Here is a 27808-nt window from a genome sequence, read left to right as displayed (position 1 = left end):
TTATTCACAAAGAATTACAGATGGCTTTTGAGGGACCAGGCTTTTGAGGGAACAGGTTACAGCTCTGAAAACCTGAGCTTTTCATGATTTGCACATTTTGCATCCTCAGAAGTTAGCCTCTTGCACATACAAGCATAAATACTGTAAGCAACTTGAGTTTGATTTCGGTACACCAAGGATACTTAGGAATTTTTGTTAGGAACAGTCATTCTATCTGTAATGAAATGCCTCAAACAGTCACTCACACGGTCTTTATTGGATCTCATCTCAGATTATCACGGCCATCGTCTGTGATCTATACCTATAGGAGAAAAAACTGTGCAGTTTATTTTTACTTGGACTGCACTGTACTACACTGTTATGTAGAATTTGCTAATTATGGTAACCTGTGGTTTAAATTCCATACAGTGTACTCTGTAGCTAAATTATTCTAAACATTTCTGTTTCAGGGTCATCTTTTCAGTTAGTGTTTCATCATAACATTGCATAGTGTTTTTACTTTGAGATTTTCTAGTATTATCAGAAGTGAATCTTTAAGGTGAATTTATTTTATTATTATTAGAGTTTTTAATAGTTTACCCATAATGAATAAGTCTGTAAGGAATTTGCCGCCTAACAGCAGTAAGCTCTGGCATGATCTTCCTGTGTTAGTATCTAGCATAGAAGAGACAAATTCTCTTCTTAAGGTCTCTGCTTAATCATTACAAAATAAAATGGAGCTTAATGTCTCCTGAATTACATCAGTTAATTGGAGACTGTGACTGAGCCCCTCTGTGATATCTTTGATCTATGGCAGTCTGGATTCTTGGTGCAAGCAAAGCTTTGTTTTCTGTGCGGAAACAACTACCTACTTTGGTAGGTAGCTTACATTGCACTGAGGGTTTTGGCCTGTAACCTTTCTATTTTCACCCAGCTGGGTGCTTTGTGTCCCTCTGCCTGTCAGCTTTTCCTGCATGATACATTCTGCTTTCTAAATATATATACTTTTCTCTTTCCTGTAGGATACTGGTGGACAATCCATTCAAGTGTTCCTGTGAAATTATGTGGATTAAGAAATTTCAAGAGACCAAGTTTTACACAGAAGCTCAGGATATATATTGCATAGATGACAATAACAAGCGGACAGCCTTGATGGATATGAAGGTCCCGAACTGCGGTAATATTCTTTTTACATATGCTTCTTTTTTACTGCTAAATTGTCATAAGATGGGAAAGACAAACATGATTTCTTGCAAGACACCTTTCAGAATGACAACAACTCTACTTAAAGAAAGTGTTTTAAGAGAGAGATTAAGCTGTCTGTGGTCTTTCATCCCATGGAATAACTTTGGGAGCTTCACAAATAGCCTTCTTTTCCTTGATCCTTTTAAAAATATACCATTATTCAAGTGCAGGAAGACAGAACATGAATTATAGATAACACAGAAGAATTATATAAGAAGCACGTGCCTTTGTCAGACTAAATGGTAGTACTTCCAAGCTGAACAGACACAGAATTCTTCTTCCTTGATTTTTTAAAGCTATTTGAGGTTAATGAAATCTTTACTTTCTTTCAAATCTGCAAACTCTAGTGCTAGTACCAAAGAAAGAGAATTCAGAAAAAAAGAAAAAAAATGTCAGCTAACAGCAACAAATTAGGGAATAGCTCAGTTCTTCACATAGATAGAAGTCTACTGAGCTCACTTGTATAATTTATGCAAAAGAGTCGTTGCAAGCTTAGTTCTGTAATATTTTGCAGCGTATTATTTTGCATTAGTGTAAGTGGATTTGAAGATTGTGGAAAAATGTCACAAAAAGCTTTTTTTTTTCTATACAGTTTTGCTTCCTGTATATTGGACAGCTGGAGAGTGGTTAAGAGATATCTGCTGTGGATGAGAGGCAGTGTTCCAGTCACAGCATGAGGCTTGCTAAAGTCTAGAGTTTTCTTTGCAGAGCAGGCAGCTGGGTGCTTAGCAGCTGGCAGGCAAAAAGGAAAGAGATCAGGGTTTCTTCATGGAGGGATGATTTGAACGGAAGCTGTAAGTGAAGGTGAATGGCAGGAAGAACACAAAACCTGTACTTTTTGTCCTTCCACCATCCACTGAACATCCTTTTATCTACAGTGTTTGGATCATGAAGGACTGTCTGATAGCAGCTGCCAGTCAGGAGCAGCCATGGAAGAGACTTGATGTTGTCCTAATGTGTGCTGCTGTCTTTAAGGGCAGAAGTGTGTATCATGGCCATTCTGTAGATCTTGTTGGTCCTGCATCCCTGTTGGGGTCAGCTGTAGTAGTGTATTTTGCTAGAGTCTGATGGGATTAAAAATAATATGCAACCTATTCAGGAAGTCTTGTGTGCTGCAAGATCTGTTTTATGTGAAATGGGAGATGATACCAAGGTCAGCTACGTATATCCAACACCAAGGCTCAGCTGGATGAAATACAAAGTAGACTAATCTGGTGAGCGTGGAAAGATCTCCTGGTGAACTGAGGTCAGGTGGTGGAAACAGGAACTCCAGCATAATCTCTTACATCATCTTTGGCTGACACATCTAGAAGCCACCAGGCAGCTATGATTTTCCTCTGAAAACTTTTGGTGTTAAATACCCCAGGATTAAATCTACGAGGCATTACTTATTTTCTCAAGTTCTTCACTATCTGCAGTTGCAGCAGACCTGACACTCACCTGTTGATACTGTGTAGGTGTGTGTGCATACATGTGCACATTGTATGGGCATGTGTTTTTTTCTTTCCTTTTTCCTTCTTTTTCAGTTTCTTCTTTTTTTTTTTTTTACTTACTTTACTTTTTTTCAGTATGAACAAATGTATTAATTACAGTAACAGCACAGCCATTTCCTAGGTGCAGGAGAGGAAATCCCAGGTGAAAAGAAATGGCATTCTTTGTGAGTGAGACCTGAGTTCTGGTTGAAGTCCGGAAGATCTGCTATATGACTGTTTTGTCAGGATACCTGCAGATATTTTTTCTGTATTTAAAAACACAAGACAATTAAAAAAAAAAAAAAAAAAAAAAGCAACACTACCACTGGTTAGTTTATTTAATTTCTAGCACTTTCTGAGAGGCTATTAAGTGCAACTCAAGCAGCAGAAGAATATATATGTTATGTAGACTCTTTTTTTTTTTTTCTTTGTACAACATGGTCCTTTCAGCTCCTTTTGATGTCAAGAGAAAATTTTTGGGCTTGCAGACTTCAGAATTTTGTTAGTAAAGCATTTTCTATCATTCTATACTAATGAAAGGATTTTATCCCATCTCTCTGTTTTGATTTAGGAACTGAGCAAATGTGCTCTTTTGTATGGGTGTAGGTGTTATTAATTACTTCATAATATCATACTAAGTGGCCAGGACAGTATGTGGTAAATGTCTTGGTAACAGGACATCTCGCAACTGTGTGCTGTTAATAAGCCTCTTGCTGGGAAGTTGGAAGAGGCCACTGTGGTTTCTTGATCACAAGGCTCTGGTTTGTAGGTAATTGATGTGAAAATTAGCAAAGTTCTGTGGTGCTTTACTTATTGCTTATATAGTGGAAATGTTCATTAATTCATTAAAGGCTGTTTGCAATTTAGATGCCATCAAATTTGTGATTTCTTGAGGTTTAAAATCAGTTATGCTGACTCGCTAAAAGATCCTTTTCAACTGCAATATTAAAAGTCTCCTTCAATTGTTATGATATTTGCAGCAATATTTTTTCAACTGCATTTGAAATTTATTTATACATGATAAAAATTGTCAGATACGTTTTGATTTTGAAGTCATTTCAAAGGTTTTTACCTACCACTACCACAGTTGTTTTAGTATTAGAGAAATTGTGGCATTTAGTTCTGCTGTTTTCACAGCATTTCCTGGTTGTCCATGCAGCAGAGATAGTATTGCTGCCTAGACCATCCTCTTTATTTTGTTTCTACCTGATAAACTGCATTAGAAAACCTAGAAAGAGAAGTACGTTTTTGGGTGTTAGTATTTTTGTAAGCAATGGTTGCAATCACCACTGATGTGTGGTTAGGGTCACTTCTAAGTTCCTCGGTTTTCAGATAATCTGGAGCTCTATGAATGCTGCAGACAGAAAAGCAGGTCCTTTAAAACTAATTATTAAGGTCACTCTCAGGTAAATGTTTGATCACTCAGCTGTTGTTGTTGAACGGTACTGAATATGTCCTTTTTCTTGTGGTGTTTTTGGTAGAGATGTGCCTTCTACAACTGTCTTGCAGTCCCATGTGTATTTTTTGTTGTTCTGGGTCTCAGTCTGATAATGCCATTTTGCCTTATCTGGCCGACTTTATTGGACAAATTGTTTTATGTATGCTGGTGCAGTGCTTGATCTGACTTTCAGTTTTGTTTATCCTGCCAGCATTCTGTGCTCATTTATCATATGTATTCATTGGTCATATATGCCAGCTAAAGTGTATTGAACAAAGTATCAAATTCTTCTCATATACTAATTTGTTGAACATGTGTGGGCTAGCTAGGTATTTGTTTCGATATGCAGAAATTTTGTTCAACCCTCTTCTGTCTCTTCCTTTATGCACAAGGCACTGTAGAGTGTAGGTTTTACTCTTACTGATGCTTCTTATGTTAGTTAACAATGCTTTAGAAGTCATTGCTGTAATGTAGAGTTGCAACCTGAAGAGTTGGGTGGCCCTTTTTTGCTTGCTTGGGAAAGACATGATATATTCACAGGCAGCTACTCTGATGACTATGAATGGACTGGGATGGGTTTGTCTTTATTTCAGCTACATTCTGGTGGTAGAGTTTTATCTTAGAGGTGAGCATGTAAAGGAAATACCAGATTGGAGTCATGCAGTTATAAATTCTACGGAGGGAAAAAGGCAAGCTGAAGGATTGACAGGTTTATTTCTTTAAATTTACAGAAAAGATTTGTAGTATTAGTGAGTCAATAAAATAAGCATTAGTTCTTAGGCAGCCACAGTGCAAAGCAGTCTAAAACCATGAGCAAAGGCATAATCCAGTGGGTGTTGACATCTTTTTCCATTATCAGCCAGACTTCACAGATAAGACTATCAGAAAGAGACTATTACAGTGATTTTTGAAAAACCCTTAAACATTCTCTGTGTTTACCTTTCAGAGTATTTATGGGCTCTCTAGCCTGTGCTGTTTATTTTGGCTTGAGAATCAGATGTTATGCATGATGTGTGGTGGCAAACTGTTCATATTTTCTCTGTTAGTTTTAATTTTTATCTGTGATCATGGGCTGCATGAAGAATGTGGTTGTTTTTTTTTTTTTTTCCTGAGAGTTTTGACAATAATTGGTTTTTGCTGCCCTGATGTTCTTAAAGTTTTCTGTACTGAATTGAAAAAAAATTCATTATTTCAATTTTGAGTGAAAATAACCAATAATTTGAAAAGGCTACAGGAATCAGAGATGTACATAACTTGTTTACTGACTTGATTTCTGCATGAACTTGTGTGAAATAGGTTTAAAATACAAAGCTGGTTAAAAATATAGAGCGGAAAGACACTACCTAAGGAAAATAAGTGTAACTTGACCACTGAAATGTTGTTCTTGAATTAAGTGTATTGAGCAGTTTTGTCAGGGTACTCTCTATGCCTGACTTGGCCTGTCTTTGTACATGTTAAATACTATTCTAATGAGAAAGAATAGCAAAATGGCTTTGGATGTAGGTATGCCTACTTTGCTTTTATGATGTAATTTGTGTGATGAAGACTAACAACTGGATAACTGTGTTTCAAAGTCATTTTTTTTCACTTAAGAATTGGAGATAATTCATGAAGGTGTCCCTTCAGCCATATGCAAACAAGGTATCAAGGGCGAAACCCATCATTTTTCTCATTTATGTGGTTCTCTGAAAATGTTTCTGTTTCAGGATCATGACAGGTTGGCAGTATTTTCATTATTTTCCAGACACACATAGAATTCTCCAGATAAAGCTGCAGGAATCGTAACCACATACCATACACTAAGTGAGTAAGAAACAATTTGTTAGAAGTTCACATAAGCTAATTCAGGCCTCATTATCTTGCATTACAGACTGTTTAGCTTAGTTTATCTGTTAAACTTGTGGCTGCTACATTCACCCTAACCACACGGAATGCATTTGGTTTTCTTTTAAAAGTTGATGTGGATAGACTGAAGATTACATACTAGTTGAGAACAGTTCTCCTGATGTAATTTAATTTCCTTAATCGTTCAGGGAAGTTGAGAGAAAATGTGGCCACCATGTACCTTCAGGAGACTGTTATGAAGGAAAGGGGGTAATAAGGTTAGCAGCCCCCACAGAAATATGTAATCTGAAAATTCTTGTGGAAAAACTGTTGATATTAATACTGAGGATGAGATAAATTGGAGGATTCAAGTTCTGCAAGACCCTTTCTGAATGAGTACCTTTTTGTTAGAACCCACACCAGGCCTAGTGACCTGAAAGGGCGGGTAGAAGTTCAGGAACTGGCTTAGCTGGGGAAAGATACTACGGAGACATGAGCCCTCAACAGGTTTGAAAAGTCAACTGGAAGTTTCTGTGCAGAAGCCAGCTGTCTCTACAGGTGAATTTGTTATAGTGTACACCAAGTGGTGGTTCTTATCTTCCTAGTTTTCACGATGGTGCTCAAAGCACTGTCTAGGCATACAGATGACGCAGCTGTGCACCCTGACTTTTCTGCAGAGGTTGTTACTGTTGCTGTGGTCATGAAGATGGGTTACTAAGTTTTGTGTACTTGGTGGCATAGATGGGCTTTAGTTGAATAAGTTTGTTTCTGATAGTGTCAGTTAAGCAGGGAGTGATGGATAAGTATGAACGCAGCGTAAGGGCATGTTGGCTCTGAGAAAGCATACTTTAAAGAATCATCATCTTCTGGTAGAGGCTGTACTTGTTTAGTTATTTTCTGTAAAAGTTCCCAGCCGAATGTTAGAGTCAGGCATGTCATGATTGGAGGCAGATTTCTTTTAATATTTTAGCATACTTGAGTGAGCTGCCACATCATACAGTCTGCTTCCCCGCAGAAACATATTCTCCACAGACTGACGAGGTGAGTGTTGTATCAGGTCCAGCATGTACAAAAGTAAAACCTGGACTTTTAAGACGGTCTGCTGAGGGACCTCTGAAGAGGTTATTCTGAAATGAGGTTGTTCAGTGTGCAGATGACTTCTCACTGCTCATTAGGAAATGGTGAAGTTGTGGACAGGCCGTAAACTGTCCTCAATACTTTGTCAAGGAGGCTGTATGTTTGGACACAGTCTCTCCTTATGGTAGGAATCTATACTTTTTCCTTTCAAAAAGGCATAACATAAGTTCTGTCTTTGTTTTATTTTATTTTATTTTATTTTATTTTGTTTTGTTTTGTTTTGTTTTATTTATTTTATTAAAAAAAAAAGGGGGGGGGGGGGGGGAGTATTGTGTCACTGGGAGGAGATATGTCATCCTTCTCTTGTTTCAAAGGGATCTAGCCTGCAGATTCAGGGAAAATGTCCTTGCCACTAACTTGTACAGGATTCGAGAGTATTCTATCTTGAACCTGTCAGGCCTGTGAAAAATACCATGATCATTATGGAAAATACCTTTCAAGATTTGCTGTGCCTCATGGAGAATTCTACTTCTATTCAGTGGTTTTTCAGTGCTTTGTTCAGTAGTTTTATATCCTCCACAAGAGCTGAAGAGATTTTGGTCTGGGACACTTTCTCTAATCTACATTAACATTCAGTTCACAGAGGTGGAAGTAAAAAGGAACAAAGGTCATAAGACAGGATTCCTTCTCCTCCTTTTACCCTGCCTTTCAGATTTGTGCTATTACTGATCATTGTAGTCTGATGGACATTCCAAGCTGGGCTTTGCATGGTAGCAGAGTTAAAGTGGTGTAGTCCTAGTGGTTAAAGCAGGTTAAAAAGCAGTGGTTAATGAAGCAAAAGTGAAGTTATGAAAAAATGAATTCATATGAAAGGTGGTAATTTTTTATACGTGTCTCTTACTTCTTTCTGATTCAGTAATTTATTTGTCTAATGTTTTAATTTTCACTGAAGATGCTTGTGGTTGTCATCTTGGGATAACTTTTGTGAGATTCTGCAATTATCTCTATGTGTTGAGCATTTTGATTTCATGGTTGTGATGCAACAGTAAATAGAAACTGATTATATATTTCTTCACGTTTTGTGTGTAACCTTTAAGACAGTCCGTTTTGAAGTGCTTTGAAAATGCAGTCAGCCTGAGTTCTGACACTGTAGTTCTGCAGACTTCAGTGGAAACATGCCCACTTACCCCATGGATGAAATTTGGCTTGGAGGTTGTTGGCTGCAGGTAGTTGCTAAGTGAAACACAGGAGGTGAATCACATATCCAACAGCTCCTAGCCTTACATCCTGCATTACTGGAACGGTTTTTTTGCTTTGCTGTTTAAACCCATAAGCCCATTGGAAAAGACTTCAGGAATTTGTAAACATTCCTGTATTTTCAAACAAGGCAGAATGTTAATGGAATGATACAAGTAAACTATTTTTCTTACATTTTGCATTGAGAAAAGTGTGGCCAGAGCCAGTAAGATCTCTGAAACTTGCAGATCCATTTACGCAGTTCTTAAACAAATGGCATTACCAAATATTCTGTTTTCAGGCTCCAGATAATACAAGTATTGGATGTTTCCAAGCTAGTGCTTTAATTAGTGGAATACCTATTCCCTAGAGAGAAAAAGCAATAGCAGAGAAACCAAGAAACTTGGATTGTGTTTAAACGTTATGTGAGGCAAGCAGGCTAGATCTGGGACACTGTATCTTATGAATCATAGAGGATATTTGATAAATGAGTGGTACTCTCTTCATCTGGTTCAGTTTGATAGGTGGTTAGTGGTCTTAGTATTAATTTAATCATTCTGGGTCTGATATATTTATTAAAAAGATGATTAAGAATTTCAGATAGGGATTAAAATGACTTAATTGAAATTCAGATGTAGTTGACTTATAATGAGAAAAAATGTTAGTTTTTTCTTGAAAACTGTTTGTTCTTTCCATGGAACAGGTTGACCTGCAAAAATGTACCAAGCTAAAAAGAGATGTCATGGGCCACATTAAATACCATTTAGTGACAGTGCATCATGGCTAGACTCGTGGGAGTTTGAAGACAGCTGATGAAAGTCAGGGGTTTAGCCTGCAGAGGAAATAATAAATGAATGCAATATTGAATTTACAATGTTCTCTCAGGTACTCATTTCTTCATCTTGTCATTCCTGAGGTACTAGTGAGGGTAATTGACACTATTGAGAGAACTTTTTGATGAAGGCTTTCAAGCAGCTGAAAAAATCTCAGAACTGAATGGATGAAAGATGAAGCTGGAGAACTCATTCTAGAAATAATTTTGTAAAAAAATTTTGGAACTGTGAAGATAGTTAACCAGTGAAGCAACATCTTGGGTGTAATGGTGAACTCATTTTTCTCCTTACTTATGACTCTCTTCTAGAAATTGCTGTTATATACTGGCTAGAACCTGAGCTTGGTTCTGAGAATTGGTTGCAGACCACAGAGTTTGTATTCGTTCTTAGCTGTTTCTTAATTAGATTAAACACTTCCTTTGGTAGATATATCACCCATTTGGCTCTACCAAGGCCAGTGTATATTTTCTATAGAAGGTAGTACGAAGCAGCATGAAGATTGTGAAAGCCTTCTAGGAATTTGGACATATTCTTTTTCTTAATTCTCTTTGACAGTTATTTAGCCAAATGCTGTAGTAACCTTTGAAAATTTCAGCCAAAGTATTTGGCTGAAAGTGATTGTTGAAGTCCCAGCTGTGCACTCTGAAGAATAGAAGATAGCTTCACTGTTCCATTGTAATACAGCCTTCAAGCCACTGATTTGCACTAACAGTGGTGTGTAAAGATAAAGAGGTGCTCTCTTAAGTGAGGGTTTGTTCCTTCTAAGTCTTAACATGATAAGTAGAGACTCACTGGACAAAAATGAATCCTTCCTACTTGCCTGTGAGTTGTGCTTGTCCTAACCAAGAACTACTTATTACTTGGATAAAAATATTGCCAATTTGAACATGAAAGCAGATTTTCTCTATGTGGTGGAATACTATAGCCTATAAATAATATAGTTTGTTCCTATATGAATTCAAAGACATCAATTTTAGTGTATGCTTGCTACCAGCCATTAAACTGGAGTTTACAATTTAGAATATTCAATAGCAAGTTCTGTCCTCCCATTTTTTGAGAGATTGAAAAGCTTTGGGTAGTTAATTAGTAAGAAAAGTGACATGAGAATAACAAATAAAATAGAGCAGTCTTAAAAAAACGATTGAGAAACTTCTGTCCTCTCACAACTGTGCAGGAGTTCAATAAATCTGAACTTCAGAGACAAATTTCAGAACTAGTTAAATGGAATGCTCTTGCTTACAGCCTGGAAGGTACAGCTCATTGCTGCAGAAAGCTATGAATAGAACAAACTTAGAAAAATAAATCGTAGACTAGCAGGGTTATTACTGATATCCAGAATTATAAAAATGAATGCTATCAAAGTTTGAAAGAGATATTATGTTTCAGGCTTTGGGGCATAGGTTAATCTCTGTCTGACAGATATCAGGATGAGACTTGTGGGAAGATGATGTCATGTCTACCTTGCGTGGGCTCTTGTGGTGCTGCCTAAAAACTGTGCTGGCAGTATACAAAACTATTTGAACTTGTTTGATTGCTTGTATTAATTACTACATACAAAGTCCTTTAAAATGTACATCCATATCAACACAAGTGATAGTTATCTAAAATACTGTATTTAGTCACATAGAGTCACAGAATCACAGAATCGTAAGGGTTGGAAGGGACCTCCAGAGATCATCGAGTCCAACCCCCCTGCCAAAGCAGGATCCCTACACCAGGTCGCACAAGTAGGTGTCCAGGCGGGTCTTGAATATCTCCAGAGAAGGAATATCTCCAGTGCTCCGTCACCCTCACCATAAAGAAGTTCTTGCACACATTTGTACGTAACTTCCTATGCTGCAGTTTCTGACCGTTTCCCCTTGTCCTGTCTCCACGCACTGCTGAAAACAGTCTGGCTTCGCCACTCTGCCCCCCACACCTTAGATATTTATAGACCTGGATCAGGTCCCCTCTCAGTCTTCTTTTCTCAAACAGACCCAGATCACTTAGCCTTTCTTCATGGGGGAGATGCTCCAGGCCCTTCACCATCTTTGTAGCCCTCTGCTGGACTCTTTCCAGATTAAGTCAAATTAAGTCAGGAAGAACTGCAGCATGGTTGGATATCTTTGTGATTGTGTAGGTGTCAAAATGATACTGACTCTTATAAATGATAACTCACATACGCTGAGCACACATACTGAGCATATGTGTCAGGGTGTCTGTCAGGGTGCAGTGTGTTTTTTATATGCATTTATTTGTTGGTTCAGGTTTTGTGACTTGATCTCACAGCTTTGCTGACATGGCCAATACATCACCTTTTCTAGGTATAAGGTCTTATTTTACTATCTGCTTTTTCCAGAAAGAGCCACCTCTCAACTAATGTGTATTTGTGTGTGTAGCAGTCTGGATGACACCTGATACAAGGGACAAAATGACCTTCCATTAGAGTTCACTAACTCAATATATCTAATGAAAAAAAAGTGTATCTCAAAGCAATTCTTCTTTATTTCCCACCCACCTATTTTGTCTGTGAAAGAAAATAAAAGGAAAAACACATACAACTATGTGATTATGCTATACTATGCTATACTGTACTATATGTGTGAATAGTTTCATTGAAAATATTTGGCAACATTCAACTGTGATATACTCTTAACGCTTGATCAAATTGAATGCAACTAATTACTCAGAAATGTTTTAAATAATTCTGATACAGAAGAAGTCTAATTCTAAATTAAACAAATCTGTCAAAAGTGACACAGGCAGAGTGACCTTGCTTGTGGTCCAGGAAGGGGTCTTTTTAGGTGATGATGTCAGAGGGATATAACATGGAGCAACTGTGGAGTTGTGCCTGTTGCTGGTGGCTGCCCCTGGGAATGGGCTGTTGAGTCACCATCCCTGGAAGTGTTCAAGAAATGTTTAAATGTTGTACTAAGAGATATGGTTAAGTGGGGAAATACTGGTGGTAAGTGGATGGTTGGACTGGATATCTTGGAAGTCTTTTCCAACCATGATGATTCTATGATTCTATACTATAACGTAATTCATATAACAGTTACACACTTTTTACTGTGTTGTTTTCTGTAAGATCTGGCGACTGGTTTTTAATATAATTTTAAGACTCTACAGAATAAAAAGCACTGTCATTTTATAACCTTCTGGCCAGTTACGAGCATGATGTAGCTGTTTTACTCAGGGATGTAACACCAGGATGGCACATGCAGACTTTAACAAGTGAATAGAACTTGATCTAATTCTTAGTGAGAACCAGAGTCAGTACCAGAGGAATTCAATTTCTGTTGTCTGTCCTGTAAGTAAACACACAATAGGAAGAGGTTGTTTTAGAACTTAACAGCTACTGAAGGAGAGTTTTAAGGGACCAAAGATGCTTTTTGCTTATATGAGAGGTTTCATGTAAAATCATGTGCTAGTAATAACCATGCAGATTTGCATTGTGATACATCAATCTATCATTATACTTTGTCCCTGGTAATGGAAGAGGAAGGGAGCCTTACAGTCTTCATACTCTCAGGTATGGCAAAAGCAATTGGAATGTTTTTCAAAGTAGTGTGGAGGGATAACTTTATGTAGTAGATGATCTCATTACTTCTCTCCTTGTTCCTCAACCAGTGTAATTAATATCCGAATGTTCCCTAAGATTAGTTTTATTTCCTGCCATACTAGTTGACAGACACTGCTGAGATTTGAATTCACAGCAGGCGAGAGCAGATGGCTACCTTTGCTAACAGATTACTGCATTGAGATGTACAGACTGTCCAGCTTTGTCTCAGTAAACTTCAACATATGATTTGTAAAGTGAACATATCAGAATAAATTTATGACACCTATAACAAGAATCATATTACTGCTTAAAGAAGTGGAGTTGTCTAAGCAATTATTGTACACTTGTGCTGATCTTAATAGGCAAGAAAACTGCTTGGAAAACAATTAGTCTTCTCTTTGCTATTAGTTCCTCTCATTTCATTTCTAATGAACTAATTAAACCTGAGATTTCCAATACGTATAAATACTGTTGAAGTTTAAGCAAACATATTAAAATGTTACAGTGCACACTAATAAGATTGTTAATTGTTTGTTTGGGACTTTTTACATAAGTAAAGCAGTTCTTCTTTAAACTTTTATACCTGCAAGTCTGTGATGAAGCTACAGTACTCTAATTTAAAAGAGAAGAAAGAAAAATAAAACAAAACAAGGAGGATCATTGTTTTAGAAAGAGAAAAGTAGTTGCGAGATCATGCTTACACATCCAGCAGAGCAGATGGGTTAGGTTATTTGAGATCATAAACTCTGGGTAAAACTTGCCTGGAACAGTTGACGGATGATGCCTCTTAAAGGAGGGCAAGGCTTTGGACACTGTGTAGCAGCTCCATGGAAAAGTGTAGAATGACTTAAGAAAAATCTGATGTTTTTAGCATGATGAATGATTATTTGCCTTGTAAAGAAATGTGTGACAAGTGAGTTCCTGTGTGCTAGAAGTCAGTCCTGCATGCTAGAAACTAAAAATAATGCTGGCATTATTTTTGAAGATGGTTGATCTATTATTATTCCTTGTGTATCACATATTATTCTTCTGGAAATTCCCATTGCTTTAGGTGCTGAAAATGGAGGTGTGAAGTGGTTTATAGCTATGAAATGGAGGGGAAGTGCTGGATCTTGCAAAGTCTAGGCTGTTTCCCTGGTACCACCATACTGCTTTTCTGCTTTCCTGGGGGCAATAGCTAAGTCTGCTGGCGTGCCTCAAACAGCAGCTCTATACAGTAGCCAACCTGCACTTCTGAACATCCTCTCCTCTAGTTTGATTTGTTCAGTGCTTTGTTTCCTTCACCTCATACTTGAGTTTTGCTGTGCCTTCTGTGAACTTTGCATGAGAGGGAAGGCTACAATCTCTGTGTGATATAGGGGGCTGGTGGGATTTTCCTCTTGGTGCTGTGGAGAACAGTGAGAGCACCACAGTGCCAATTAGATCCTGGAAAACAAGGATTCTTTTGCAACTGTAACAGAGAGATAGATTAAATTTCTGGTTTAACAAATAAGAGGGAGAATGGTTATTTTGAAGTTAAAAACTGAAGATAAATTCTGTTTGCCCACCTGAAGCATTTTCCTTTAAAATTAGCTGAATGTTTTTCCAGTAATTTTTTCTTAAGATGCAAAGTGGAGGCAGAGAAGAAAAATGTTATGTATCAGTTTAAAGATTGTTGTTATATGTTTCCAAAGATGCTGTTTGTACTCCCTGACTGAACTGTGGGCAATTGACCACAGTGAATATCTAGATTAGTGGGGTGTTTTTGCCTGCATTTATACAGTTTGTATAGAATTGAGCAGCACCTATTTCAGTCAAAAGCAAATACATATGTTTTTTTTTGTTGTTGTTGTTTCTGTCATAGACTTACCCTCAGCAAACTTAAGCAATTACAACATCACTGTGGTGGAAGGAAAGAGCATCACACTGTACTGTGATACAACCGGAGGGCCACCCCCTAATGTGTCCTGGGTGCTCACTAATCTTGTTTCAAACCATGAGGTAAGTTTCATATTCAAAGAGGTGACAATTCAGAGAGAAGAGATATCTGCTTGTGGATGGAATGAAGGTTCATGTCCAAGCTTTAGCTAGCTTCTTATCAAAAAGATGAAGATTAATGTTGGGATAACATTTATTTTCCAGTTACTTTCAACCCAGGCTAACTGCTGCAGTGGTTCTGGAAAATGTCAAACATTTGCTCCTTGAGATTTGTAAATGAGAGTACTGTAATTTCTTGGATGTTATACAGTGAATAAGGATACTAAACAAAAGTGCTTTCTCAGCACCTACACAGAGGGAATAAATCTTACATATCCTAATCATGAAAAAGGCTTTGTGTTGCAAATTGTATTGCGTTTTCAAGCCAAAACCCTGGTGACCATATCACCTATTGATTTGACAGTTTTGATTGTTGGTATTATTTTGTGTTTTTTTTTCATTTTTCTTTAACAAAACAAAGCAACAATGAAGTCTTGGAAGTCAAGGTCACTAAAAGGTAATTAAAAGGTTACAAAAAAAAAATGGCATTTTCTTATGAAGTGTGAAGACATTCCCTCAACAAAGTCATCCAGGCAGCAGGACTTTTGTTTTCTAAAATCCTCGTGTTCTGTGTCCTTGCCTTGGACTGTGTGTGCAGTGGAGACAGTGTGTTCTGATGGAGATGCTGATGAGGAGCAGTGTCTTTCACATACAGCTGCTGACCCTTAAATTCCATTAATTTTCATGGTGTAAGGCCTTCTGTTATTTACACTTCTATGGCATTGACTTTCTACTGTTCATGAGTATGAGGCTGCCTGAAGATTCCTGGTGTGTGCAAAGTGTGAGATGTGTACTTCTAAAACTTTTTCTGTAGCGTAGAAGTACCAGGACCTCTGGGACCTCTTAATCTTTGCACTTTCTGCTTTGATGTCATTATATTGGGTCTTCACAGGGTTTGATCAGTATGTCTTTCAGCTTCCATGAGTAAGAATTCTGCAGAGCTCTAGTTTTATTTTTAAATTTTCCTCTAATCTGTAAAACTACCCAAAGGCACCAGTCGTCGTAAAGAACAAGAAATTAGAACCGTTTGGGGAACCTATGCCAAGCTGTGCTTTTTCTTCATTTATTTTTCTTTTTTTTTAGTTATGAGCCAAAACAAATGTGGGATGCTGTTCAAGAAGTGAGATCACTTCATTTTTTAACCCTCCTATCTTTGAAACGCCGTGTTCAGTTTGCTTCAAGGTTTCCAGAAATACTCTGTCCTGGCATAACTTCATGTGTGAGATTTCAGAGGGGCTCATGGCATAAGCTGGCTGCAACTTTAGCTGTGGAGCACAGTAGTCTTTTCAGTAGCGGAAGAATGAGTGCCTTTTAAACCTCATTTCTCATTTGCAACTATCCTTCCCTTTTCTGCAAGTGTTGTTTTTGTTTCATTCCTCTCACTTTCATATCTGTGTTTCTGCCTCCCTTTTCTTCACCTCCTATGCTGTTTTTGCCTGCTTTTTCTCTCTTTTGTGTTTTACAGAGAGAAATGTTAACAAAAATTAAAATTGTACCTTATTCCTGCAGATTTAACCACACGTTCAGCTTTTATGCTGATTTTTTTTTGCTATAGATTTCAGCCACGAATCTGTGTTTGGAACCCCTTTTGTAAATCCTCCTTTTAGCACTGCTCATTTCTAAGGGCTGCGTGTGGAGAAATGTACAGTGAGCTGCTGGCTTTTCCACTCTGCCTCCCTCAGTGTCACACTGATATCAGTGGGGCACTTAACTCACACGGGGTTAAGGTGTCACCTCAAGGTTCAAAGTTCCAGTTCTGTATGCAGAACTGTTCCTGTGTGTCCCCAGTGGCTGCTGCTGAAAGTCACTGCTTTTACAGGTGCATTATCTGTTTGTGTAGCACTGACGTGTATGTGTAGACTAAGAAAAGTACCTCAAAAGGAGTTTTTAAAAAGGATACTAATTATTGCTTATTCTCCAAATGTGTTTTGATTCTATTCATTTTTAAGAAAGTAGCTTTGCATTTTATGAAATACTCAAGTGTGGAAATAGTAATTATTTGGAGATAATGTGAATGACCTGGTTTAAAAAAATTTTGTCTTTGACAACTAGTTTTGCTGGCTACTATTTTTTTATAATATGGTCCTCTTTACTTTGTGAAGTGTAGCATAGCTGCATATTTAATATGGCATTTAGGCTAAACAGGTGCTGTGAACTTTCTAAGAATCACAATAATCAAGAGTTCTAAGAATTATAATTCTTACTTTAATTAGCCTTAGTATGTAAACACATAAAACAGTACTTGGGCAGTAGCATGTTGGAAAGTATGTCATTTCTCATGAATTGTTTTATGAGAGGAAGAAGCTTTTAATAGAAATTTGGTGAGGGAAGGGATGAGGGAAAAGACATCAGAGCTCAGAACGCAGCAGTGGAAGTGTTCAGAAAAGGCAGAATCTGGCTGGGACAGGACAAAGAAGTGGATGAGTACAGTGTTTACTGCAGGACTGCATTTTTCAAACTTCAGCCCCTGATAGTTACAATTGGTTCTGTGTTTTATGTCTGCTGGATAGGATGCCAAGTAGCATTTTGATTAATTACAGATTGATAGAACTAAGGAGAAAGGAAGTCAAAAAATGTTGTTGAGTTGTGGCCAGTGATACCCCGCCTTTCCCTTGTTTCTCTAGGCTGCAGTTGATACATGCATGTTTTTCTGATCATTTGTAGAGTGATACAAGTAAGAATCCTGCCTCGTTAACCATAAAGAATGTTTCATCCATGGACAGCGGACTGTGGATTTCGTGTGTGGCGGAGAACATTGTGGGAGAGGTCCAAACCTCTGCAGAACTGACGGTATTCTGTACGTACCCAGGCCTCCATGCAGCTCCTGAGGCCAAACCCCATTATTAACGGCTCTTTTGGGTATAAATATTTTTGGGCTATACAGGTTGCTAAAACAGGAGCACCTTTGAAGCATACGAACAGCCTATTGCAGTTAATACTGGGAACAGCCCAACCAGAAGTTGCTGAGTTTGTCTTCTTCTACTCTGTGTTCTGCAAAAAATACATTTCTAAATGCTTTATCTTCAGTTAGGATAACCAGTAAACAATAGTCTGAAAGCCAAAGCATTGCCAGTGTGGGAAGGTTTGTAGTGATGTGCATATACATACATACTATCTTAGGAATTAAGAATGCATAGGATTAACTGTAAGATGCTGCAAATGTTAAAAAGTTTGTATTATCTACAGCAAAAACTGTTTTGTTCAGAAAATAACACACTTGAAACATTTGTACTGCCAGATGTAAATTTATTTGTCATGGCTTGAATAACGTGCTTTTTGTTAGGGCCAAAAAGGGGTAAGAAGCATGAGATATGGAGAAATTGGCTACTTAGATCGAAGATCCCAGCCTGAATTAATTTTGTGTGAACTAGACAGCATTTTTTCACAGGTTGCAACCCTCTATTTAATTGAAGATCGGAACAGAACTCTTTGTAGGTGGCAAACTTTGCTCAGTATGTGTTCACAACAGGGAAAACTAGAAAAAAAATCACTATAGATCTACTTCAAATGGCTTGTAGGTTGAAATTGGATATGTAATAGCTATGGGAAGGAACATAAACTAGAAATGTTTCAACAGTGTAAATGAGATTCTGTGCTTGGCACTGTTATGAGTGATAAAAGGGAGTGTAACTAGATGAAATTGGATGCAGTTAAGAATAAATATCAAGGAAAATTTCCCAATAGTGAAATAAAGAGCAAGGTGTTGGAATAGTCTCCTGAGGGAAACAGAACAAGTCTGTAAACTTGAGACATTTAGCAGGTTTGAATAAAGAATGAGAAAACGTGTAGTAAAGAATGGTCATTCCCTGACAGAATAATCCAGGGAATGAAATCATCTGTACTGGCTTTGATTCTGTGAGGAAAATCATCTGAAAGTTTGGATTCCTGACAAAGGATATTTCCAGTACTGCTTGCTTTGGGCCAACTTTTACATATTTTCAATGCTGTTCTGTTCTTTCAGCACTGCTCTGCACCATTTTCTTCCGCAGAGTAAAGATAAAATTGCTCTTTTCTCCTTCTCCAGAAACTGAATTTCCCACACCTGGCAGGTATGGGATCTAACTGGCGTTCAGTCTTTAGATAAAGTAGTTAGTTTTTCTTTTCTGAAGAATGGCTTTGTTTCTGTTGTAAGTATAGTAACCTATACAGAGCTGATGAGCTTCCTGTTTGAGTGTGCTGTGAATAGGTATCATTCCTGCAAGTAAGTTCCTGTGATACTTGAGAATGAAAAATATGACTTAAGGGAGTGGGAAAAGATGTGTTCCAGATATTCTGATGTTGTTCACTCTTTTTTCCAATATAGTTGCACCAAATATCACATTTATTGAATCTCCAACCCCGGACCACCACTGGTGCATTCCATTCACTGTGAAAGGGAACCCTAAGCCCACATTGCAGTGGTTCTATGAAGGAGCTATATTGAATGAGTCTGAATACATCTGTACTAAAATACATGTTATCAATCAAAGTGAATACCATGGCTGCCTGCAGCTGGACAACCCAACCCACCTGAACAATGGTGCTTATACCTTACTGGCCAAGAATGAGTATGGAGAAGATGAAAAGCGGGTTGATGCTCATTTCATGTCGGTGCCTGGAGATGGTGAGTATGATTTCTTTTAATGTTAGCCATTGCAAATTGATGAGAATGTGCTTCTAGCAAGGTTTGTTTTTTCTGTGGATGAATGTCTTTAAAATCCATTGTAAAATAATGTTTTTCTTTAACTGTGAGGCTGTACTACTGCTCTCCAAATTCTTCCCTTGGGTAACCTCCTCAGTGCCAGGTGAGGCTTGATAAAGATAGCTGCTTCTCAAGCATCCTGGAAAGCACCGAGAGCCAGTTCAGGCACTCCACAAGTGTTCTAAACTGTGTGTGAATTCAGCTAGGCAGTGTATCCAAGGTCACAGGGGGGTGCCCACATAGCACCTTGTGTCTTGTGGCAAAATCAGTATTGCAGTCCTCTGAGTTGATAATAACAGATTGTTTAGGACACCAGAGGGAGCTGGAGAGAAAACAAGTAACCCCGAGGTAGAATGGTGGAAGTCTCATGTCTCCACAGGCATTTAGGTGTCAAATTCTCATTCGTTTCAGCTGAGGTTGAAAACCTACATGCCTATGAATATCTGTGTTCAAAACGGTTTATGTTAATTATGTGCATCTTCTGCTCTGCCTCAGCCCTCCTGAGTGGTACTTGATCAGGCTCAAGGAGGGCTAACTCAATGAACTGCAGGGTTTCCTGCCAGTGATTGATGTTCTGTGTGGTGTGATATTTCCCCACATCTTCAAAACCGTATGTGAAGTGACTGTAAGAGAATGTAGACGTACATGCAAATTTATTATTCTATCTGCAAGAGCCTCTGAGCAGACTAGACACAGCAGGAGTGCAAATATAGGCATGTTTTAGTGCAAATAATTGCACAGTCATATCTGAAAATATAAGCATGTGTGTACCTTTGTCTTTCTTTTAATCACAGAATATAAAAAACCTTCTTTTCTGAAATGGCTGTGTGCAGTGCCGATGTTATCTGACAGAAGAAGATGTGAATATTTAAACTCTCTCTCCGGAAGTGCAGGCAGGCTAGAGACAGTAAAAATACGGTCTGTACTTAGCGTTTGCTCCTAACGACTCAATCTGCTCCAGGGCAAAAGATAGCAGGTCCTTTCCTTTCCCACCTTTAGAAAGAGAAGGTGAAGAGAGATACAGCCAGACTCTCTGCTGTCCTTAGCAGTCCTCTCTTCTTTCTTCTCTGCAGTTCTTCCTTAAATAGACTCGTTACAAGAACATGCCGTGATTCCAGCTACTGGCATCCTCTGATACTGTGCTATAACAGCTCAGTAACAGTTCACCTTCTCCATGTTCTCTGTGCAATGGAAGCTCTATCACACTCTGACTATTTAATATGAACCTGGCTTCATTTTCTTAACAGAATAACAGTTCCACTAATGCACTTATAATAATTTATCGTTTTTTTGTCTTCAATCCATATCCCTCTTACTGTTCTGTTTTGCTTTTATGCTTCTCCCCTGTATAATGAAGCCTTTTTCCCAGCATTTAAAATCACTAAATAGAGCAGGAGGCATCCTCCCAATTACAAACATAGTATTATTATTTGCTCCATTGTTTTTACATTCATAGGGAATTTAGGTCTCCAAGATAATCTATGCTGCGTTTTTCAGCATTTCCAAGCTCTGTGATGGATTAAGCTTCACAAAAACAGTATGGAGGAAACTAGACTACTTACCGACAGGACGTACTTGCATTAGAAATCAGTTCATGCATGGTGGATTGCTCCAAACCAGTCTTAAAAATTAACGACAGGGGAAATTGCTTATCTAGTTAGCTTTCTCAATTTTGGTCTTGTTAGAGGAGATTTTTTCTATAAGAATAATGACATTGAGCTTTCTAATATTTCACTACATTGCTGACTCCTCTACTGAAGCTGATGTAAAAACAAAGTTTAAAAAACCAGAATCCTCCATGCATAATATTGTTATTATTATTTACTATTACTGTTTAAAGCTCTGTCAGGATTTTTCTAAAACCTTAAAATACTTTTTGAGTGCTGTCGTTACTGTGTAGTTTCTTCTTTTGGCCCACATATTGTACAATGAAGCATGAAGATTAGGGCCCACACCCTGGTATTATATTCAATTCCATGCCTTCATGACTGAATTAAATACCAGCCCTGATGTTTCATGGGGTGGGGCATCCTCACTGAGCTTTGAGCTGATTCCCTGCTTATTAACATCACTTACAGGCAAATGAACTGCAGGTAAAAAAATAAAATAAAATATATAAAAAAAAAAACCCTCACCGATAAGCTGTACATCTACCTAAAATAAATGTAACTAAGTCTACAGTGTATTCCTAGCATGAACAATGCACACAAAGGAGAGGGAAGCAAATACTTCACATTGTGAAATTTGATCGTGTTAATGACATTACAGTTAATGCTGTAAATTAAAATTTTGCTTTAGATGCTAAAGTCTGGAAGAAGAAATTTCAGGCTTTGCTACTTAGATTTTTAACTAATTTTAATCTGATAAAATTCTTGAACTCCAGTGTAGCTGTTTTTGCAGAGGATAACTTGCTTATTTGGGAGCACATTATGGCAAACAGAAGGCAGGAAACATTCATGTTTTATTCTGAGAGCTTTCCCGAAGTTTATCCAAACCATCTAATGAGTGCTGGAGAGATTTTTACCAATAATAATTGTTTTTAGGAAAGTTTATTCATCTACCAACGCTATAATATAAAATTCAGTGGAAGAAATTCAAGTCACATAGTATCTTGTCAAAGTAAAATATGTTAAATATTCCTTAGAAGTAGCATCTTGCTTGTGTGGCATAACAACATGGGTCTGTTTTGCAAAAGTATGTTTTTGGATTGAGACTTTTGCTGCTGCTTTATTTTGAAAATGTCAGTTTCATAAAGAAAGAAGCATGCAAACAAAGTGCAGTTAAGTGCAGTGTACTTCATGAAGATATGTATACTTCACGAATAGTATAAATCTCTAATAGTTTATTTACAACAACCTGTTCTAACAGAGACCAAAACAACTATGCTGTTCTTTGTTTGCCTTAAAAATAATTAATTGCATGTAAACATGCAAAATTACTGCAGTGAAGTTTAATGTTAGAGTAGCTTCAACTGGTATTTTGATGATTGAGAAGATGTGTTTTTATGTAGGCAATACTAAAGAGAAACTTGGGTTTGGTCCAGCATCTTGATTTTTGCAACTTTATTTGAAGTGAAGTATTTCGTTATATAAAAGGTATTGAATGGAGTCAATGACTTCCAAGCTTGAATGCTCCTGGAAGGAATTAAGGGTTAAACTACTCTGATGGCTTCAGCCCCATTTCTGTAAATAGTAACAGAAATGTTGCTATTTAACTCAGGAAATAAAGGCCTGGGAGTTTTGTCATTGTTGTTATTTTTCCTTCAGATTACAAAAGTGAATTAGGAATACCATCTTTTATTGGATGTTTTACAGTGAAAAAAGTGAATCCATTAACTATGGAAGGAAAACCCTGGTCATAAGTTGCTTGAGCATAGAAGTAGTACAGGATGTTTTCACTTTTTACTTATTCTTGCTTATTTTCACAGCAGTTCTCATGGGATCTTTTAGGCTATGTATCTGGATACTACGAGGACTGCTCTGAAAGTAATGCCTCCGATTTTATTATGTTGGCCCATGACGTCAGAGGCAGATGTTGATGGTATGGCAGTAGAGGATGAACCTTCCCATCAGTATTTCCTAACGTTTTGTTGTCGTGCAGTGGATGGCAGCAGTGATGCAGTCTGACAGAATGACGTGTGGCATAGATGTGCATATGAAGCAAAGGTGTGTCATTGAATTCCTCCATGCAGAAAGAATGGCACCCATTGACATTCACTGGTGCTTGCTGAACGTTTTTGGAGAGCAAGTGAATGTGAGCACAGTAAGAATAGTGAGGCGATGGATGGTGTGTTTCAGCAGCAGCAACAGAAACAGTGGATTGCCTCCACTGGTGCAGATTTTGATGAGTGTGGCGTGCAGACTGATGAATAGCTAATGGTGGTGACTAAATTGAAGGATAGTGTTTTGTAGCTTTATCAAATAGTGTTATTGTGATCTTTGTATGTTGTAGTTTCCACGGAGAAAAATAGGTGGCATTACTTCCAGAGTGATCTATGTAGAATATTTTCAAATGCATTTGAAGGGAAACCTAATTATCTGCTGCCATTCCTGCTAATAGTTTGCAACTCTTTGTTTTGTATTTTCAGCACAGATTCTCACATTGTGCTGACATAAGCATAAACAGCATTGTTCTAGCCATACTTGAAAGTGGCTTTATGCCAGTGTAATGCCACTGGTGTGGAATTACTGCACATTATAAGAACTTATGCCTTTTGAAGTTTGATTCATCTTTAGAGGTTTTAGCCATCTGCTAATTTTATTTCCAAAACAACAAAGAGTGAGTATACAGAAAAGATGATTAGGAGTCTACTACATAATCTATGCTATAGATACGTTATTGACCAGGATGAATGGGTATGTTGAAATATAATACAAATATCTTTCAAAGTGTGAACCATATAATGCTATGTTAATTTCAGTGGGTGTTCTGTGCATTATGCTCACATATGTGCTTAGCCTTACGTATGCTTGGTAATTAGAAAAAAACCTGAAAACTGAAACTAGTAAAATTTAGAAAAGGGTAAAATAGACAGGTCCTTTTGCCTCTGTAAAAGCTGGCTTGTGGGAGACCTGACTTTTTATATTGAGTTCTGCCTGCAGTTCAGCTATGCAGCTATTTCTGAGTTGCACCCTTTCCCAGAGTGAATGAGTTGGTGATGGTTAGGTCATTGCTAACTCTAGCCCTTACCTTGAAAGCTCACAGTGATGCAACTGTAAGGCAGTTTGCTCTCACAGTGCTTATACTGCAAGTTTTTTGACCAGGTAAGAGCCAGTGATTGTAATTGTCACTGGAATCTGCTTCCTCCTAAGGTCAGGGAGATTTTTGTCATTGATTCCCAACAAGAATAGTTATTGTTTCTCCTATTCCAGGTATACATTGGGAGCATTTTGCCCAGTTGGGAAATATTTCTGCCTTTAGAAGAGCCAATACTGTGTGTATTAGCTGTTTCACAGAAAGCTAAGCATTAACACTGGGGATAGCTATAAAATATTTTAAATGTAATCTGATAAACAGGTAGTGCAATATGTTGATGCTGCTTTGTATTTATGCAGGTACTGGTAACTGCTACTGCAAATAACATGTCAACCTTTAAAAAACACTAAAGAAACTCTTGTTCTTCTAGCATTTGCAATCTATTTACAAAGGCTTTTTCTTTCTTTTTTTTTTCTCTTCTCCATGTACAGGTAGTGGCCCAATTGTGGATCCAGACGTTTATGGTATATATTTGATTTTCTTTTTCTTTTCTTTTAATGATAGAAATGTAGAAACTCAAACTACTAAAAGATTGTATGTCAACCTCAGTTAAACTGAAATGGCACATATTACAATACAATTCTAAAAGGTACTTTGTGTTGTTCATTCTTCTCCTGCTTTATATTATTTAAAATCAGTGAGGGCAATATGACGTTTTACTTGTCCTGCTGCTTTTGATTCATATTAGGAAAGGCATAAATCCACCGCTACAAATGTTTGCAATTGGTCCTGTAGAGTGACAGCTGTCTGATGTAGCTCACAGGCATGAGATTTGGTGAGGCATTTTGCAGAGGAAAGGAAGTTCATGATTTCTCCTTATATAACTTAATTTATTTTTCAGGAATGTTTCCGTACTTGTTTAGCCTCCAAAAATGTACCCCTAAATCCCACTTAAAAATGAAGTTGGCACAAGTAAGTTTTCCTGTAGGCAATTTATTTTTCTCTGCTCTCTCATTTGTACCTTACTTTAATCTCTCTTGCATAAGCAGAGCATCAGCTCAGTGATATCTGAGTGAGTGCCAGAAGATTCGATGACATGGTGTTCACATCAGCTTTTTAGGCAAAATGTTGTAGACTATACCTAGTGAAAGTAAACATACATTGGAATAGAAGCCATAAGCAGAAAAAACAACCAGTTAGTTTTACATAACAGTTCTGGTGATCATGAAAGTCTATCCTAACTAACATACCCAAACACCCCTTAGCTTCTATTGGGAGCTTGATCCTATTTGGAGTACTTTTATTTGGATGAAATGGCCCATAACTCAAGTTTCCTTAAGCTGATTTAAATGTTATTGCTTTGATTCCATTCCATGTCATTAAACTTTAGCAAATGTGCAATTGAAGCATCATTTTGGCTTAAAGTGCTCAGAAATACAAAACACTTCCCCTTCTTCTCTTTGCAAAGTATTATTTTTGTGGAGGGATGCATATGGTGGTAGCCATTGGCACAGGTTCTGACTTACATTCTATTATATAAAGTACATACATGGAGATTGTGGTTCTGAGCTTTTTGCCCAGGTCCTAGTGCATGTGTCTGGCTCTCACCTTGCGAGCACTGTGCTTCAAATGACTTTGTTAGGCTCTGTTGAAATGTGTGCTCTGAGTTGTGCAAGTGAATCTGAGCCAGCAAGATCTTGTCCTGATGAAAGCAGTATTCCTTTTTATTTCTGGCTTTTTTCTCTGCTTTTTGAAATAGCTGTCTTTGATCTTTGCTTCAGTGACTCAGTGCTTGCTTTGAGAAACGCTTTGCAGTCTAGAGTGTTTCCCTAATTATTCTGAATTCACAAGCCCAGTTGGTGAGATTAATACATAAGGCAGGCTGGAAAGACAAGAAACTCCTTCACTTCCGCGAAGAAGCAGGGCCTGCATGGTGGTCAGGGACCCGCTGGGATTGCCTCCCCCTGGAGATGGAGCCTTTTCCATGACTCCCGTTCATATGGCTTGATCCCTGTGCTGATGTTTACTCACAGCTTGGATGGTGCTAAAAGGAAGGTTTATGGCCCAGTCAGTCCCTCAGGACCTGACCTTCTGTGTCCTGCACTCCCTATGAGATAGTTTCCAAAGGCTTCTCATTAAGTGTTTTAAAAATACTGTGGGAAACAGATCTGGTGAGGCAGCAGCAGCCTGTGCCATGCTATGTTTTCTTGGGGTTCTTGTCTCGGTCCTGTGGCTAGTGTGGGCCTCCTGCAAAAGGTGAAGAGGAGAGCTGTTGTGATGCTGCATGGGGAGAGGCAGTGGAAGGCAGTGCCACCTGCCTGAGGCTGAGCAGGGAACTGATGCCAAGCCATCTTCTTTGGCTTCTAGCTCATGTCTCCATGACATGCTGCTTCTAACATGGTTACGTGAGAGACGGTGTGCCCTGAAGCACTCAGCCCCAAAGGAGCTGTGCAGAATGACTCCCTGGTTCTCACTGTGGTGATCTTCTGTGTCCCAGCTGCTTAGCACCTTGCTTATAGAACAGCGGCAGGATACTGCCAGCTCAAGATGTTGGCACGGTTATAGGTGATGCATAAGGTGCTAGGCACCAGGAAATCTGGCCCTGGAGCGATACAAGTCCCAGAGAGTGTGAGTTGAGAGGCGTGACCCTGTCTCTATCAGAATGCTATGTGTCTGTAGCAGGATTTTGTAATGAAGTGAACAAGAATTTGTTTAAGTCAGAATTGCCTGGTTTTGGCTGGATGGCTGTTGTTGTGTTTTCCTTGCCTGGCTCACCCATTTCAGTACAACTTGAAAATCTGGCAATAATTCACAAGTAAATGCTTCACACTTATACACTGGGAAATGGCAATGCAACACCAGTGTACTGAAACGGCCTACATTTTCTCTTGCCCATTTTAACGTAAAAGTGTATTCAGAGGATTCACGTGCCAGACTTGAAATGCTTTGCATAGTTCTCATTAGTCCTTCAGGATATGTTTCCCAGTAGCTTAGGACAAATTTAAATATAAACAGAATGGCGAAGAGCATCATATTTTACCTTCCATGATTTACAGGTAAGATTAACAACAACAAAAAAAAAACAAACCAAAACTCTCTTGAAAATCTGTGTTATAGTGACTAGTGAAAGCTTTAAATATTTGTTTTATTTATTGGTCTTGTTATAAAGCTACTGTAAGTAGGGGCTTGATCAAAACTATCTTAGTGAGTTGTACAGGAAGCCCAGTCTCATAAGCTGAGTTGCTTGTTATAAACAGAATTCTGCCCTGGTGAAGAGCCTGTGCACTGACTACAAATGAATAAAACAGAAGTTTCCTCCTTTGCTGTGGCAAAACATGTAGTAAGAGGCTGGTCTGCACAGCTCCTTGTCTCAGAGGCTTGGCTGCTTGCGCAGGTGAGCCATTTGGATAGGGCTTATGCTGCCTAGAGTTAGGAATGCTGTTTGTTTGCCTTTCATTAGTATTTTGACCTCATCGTCGAGGAAGCTGTAGACATAGATACAGTGTTGAGTTGGAGAGTTCAAATGGTAAAGGACCAGGAAATTAAATTTTGTTTCCCATGAAAGCTCTGTAGACTTAATATGTATTTTGACTTGAAAAAATCCTGTCCTTCGGCATGTGTGGTGTAGAGCCAGAGCAGACTACGTGAGCTGATTAGACAACCTGACTGTACTGACTGTAGAACTGGTGGCAGAGTGTGGGTTCACATCCAAAAAAATCTGCAGCCTGCTGAGTGTTTTGCAGACAGAAAATGTGTTTGTGCATGCATGAA

General features: G+C 38.2%; 1 protein-coding gene across 5 annotated transcripts in view; it reads left to right on the top strand.

Moving 5' to 3' along the window:
* NTRK2 (neurotrophic receptor tyrosine kinase 2) overlaps positions 1–27808 on the top strand; it is a 208961-nt gene that overhangs the window by 26781 nt on the left and 154372 nt on the right. For 3 of the 5 annotated variants that reach the window (XM_090130701.1, XM_031602421.2, XM_090130704.1), the window contains exons 5-9: positions 1002–1156; positions 14489–14625; positions 17326–17458; positions 18965–19264; positions 24529–24561. In XM_090130701.1, coding sequence (XP_089986827.1) covers positions 1002–1156; positions 14489–14625; positions 17326–17458; positions 18965–19264; positions 24529–24561 — 758 coding nt within the window. The remainder of the gene's footprint in view (positions 1–1001; positions 1157–14488; positions 14626–17325; positions 17459–18964; positions 19265–24528; positions 24562–27808) is intronic. The other 2 variants (XM_090130702.1, XM_090130703.1) reach the window with 1 other exon arrangement.

Source organism: Phasianus colchicus, chromosome Z (genome assembly GCF_987193195.1).
Source record: "Phasianus colchicus chromosome Z, bPhaCol1.hap1.1, whole genome shotgun sequence".
NCBI classification, from domain to species: Eukaryota; Metazoa; Chordata; class Aves; order Galliformes; family Phasianidae; genus Phasianus; species Phasianus colchicus.
Note: the sequence above shows the minus strand (reverse complement) of the source record. Positions and strands in the feature narration are given on the sequence as shown.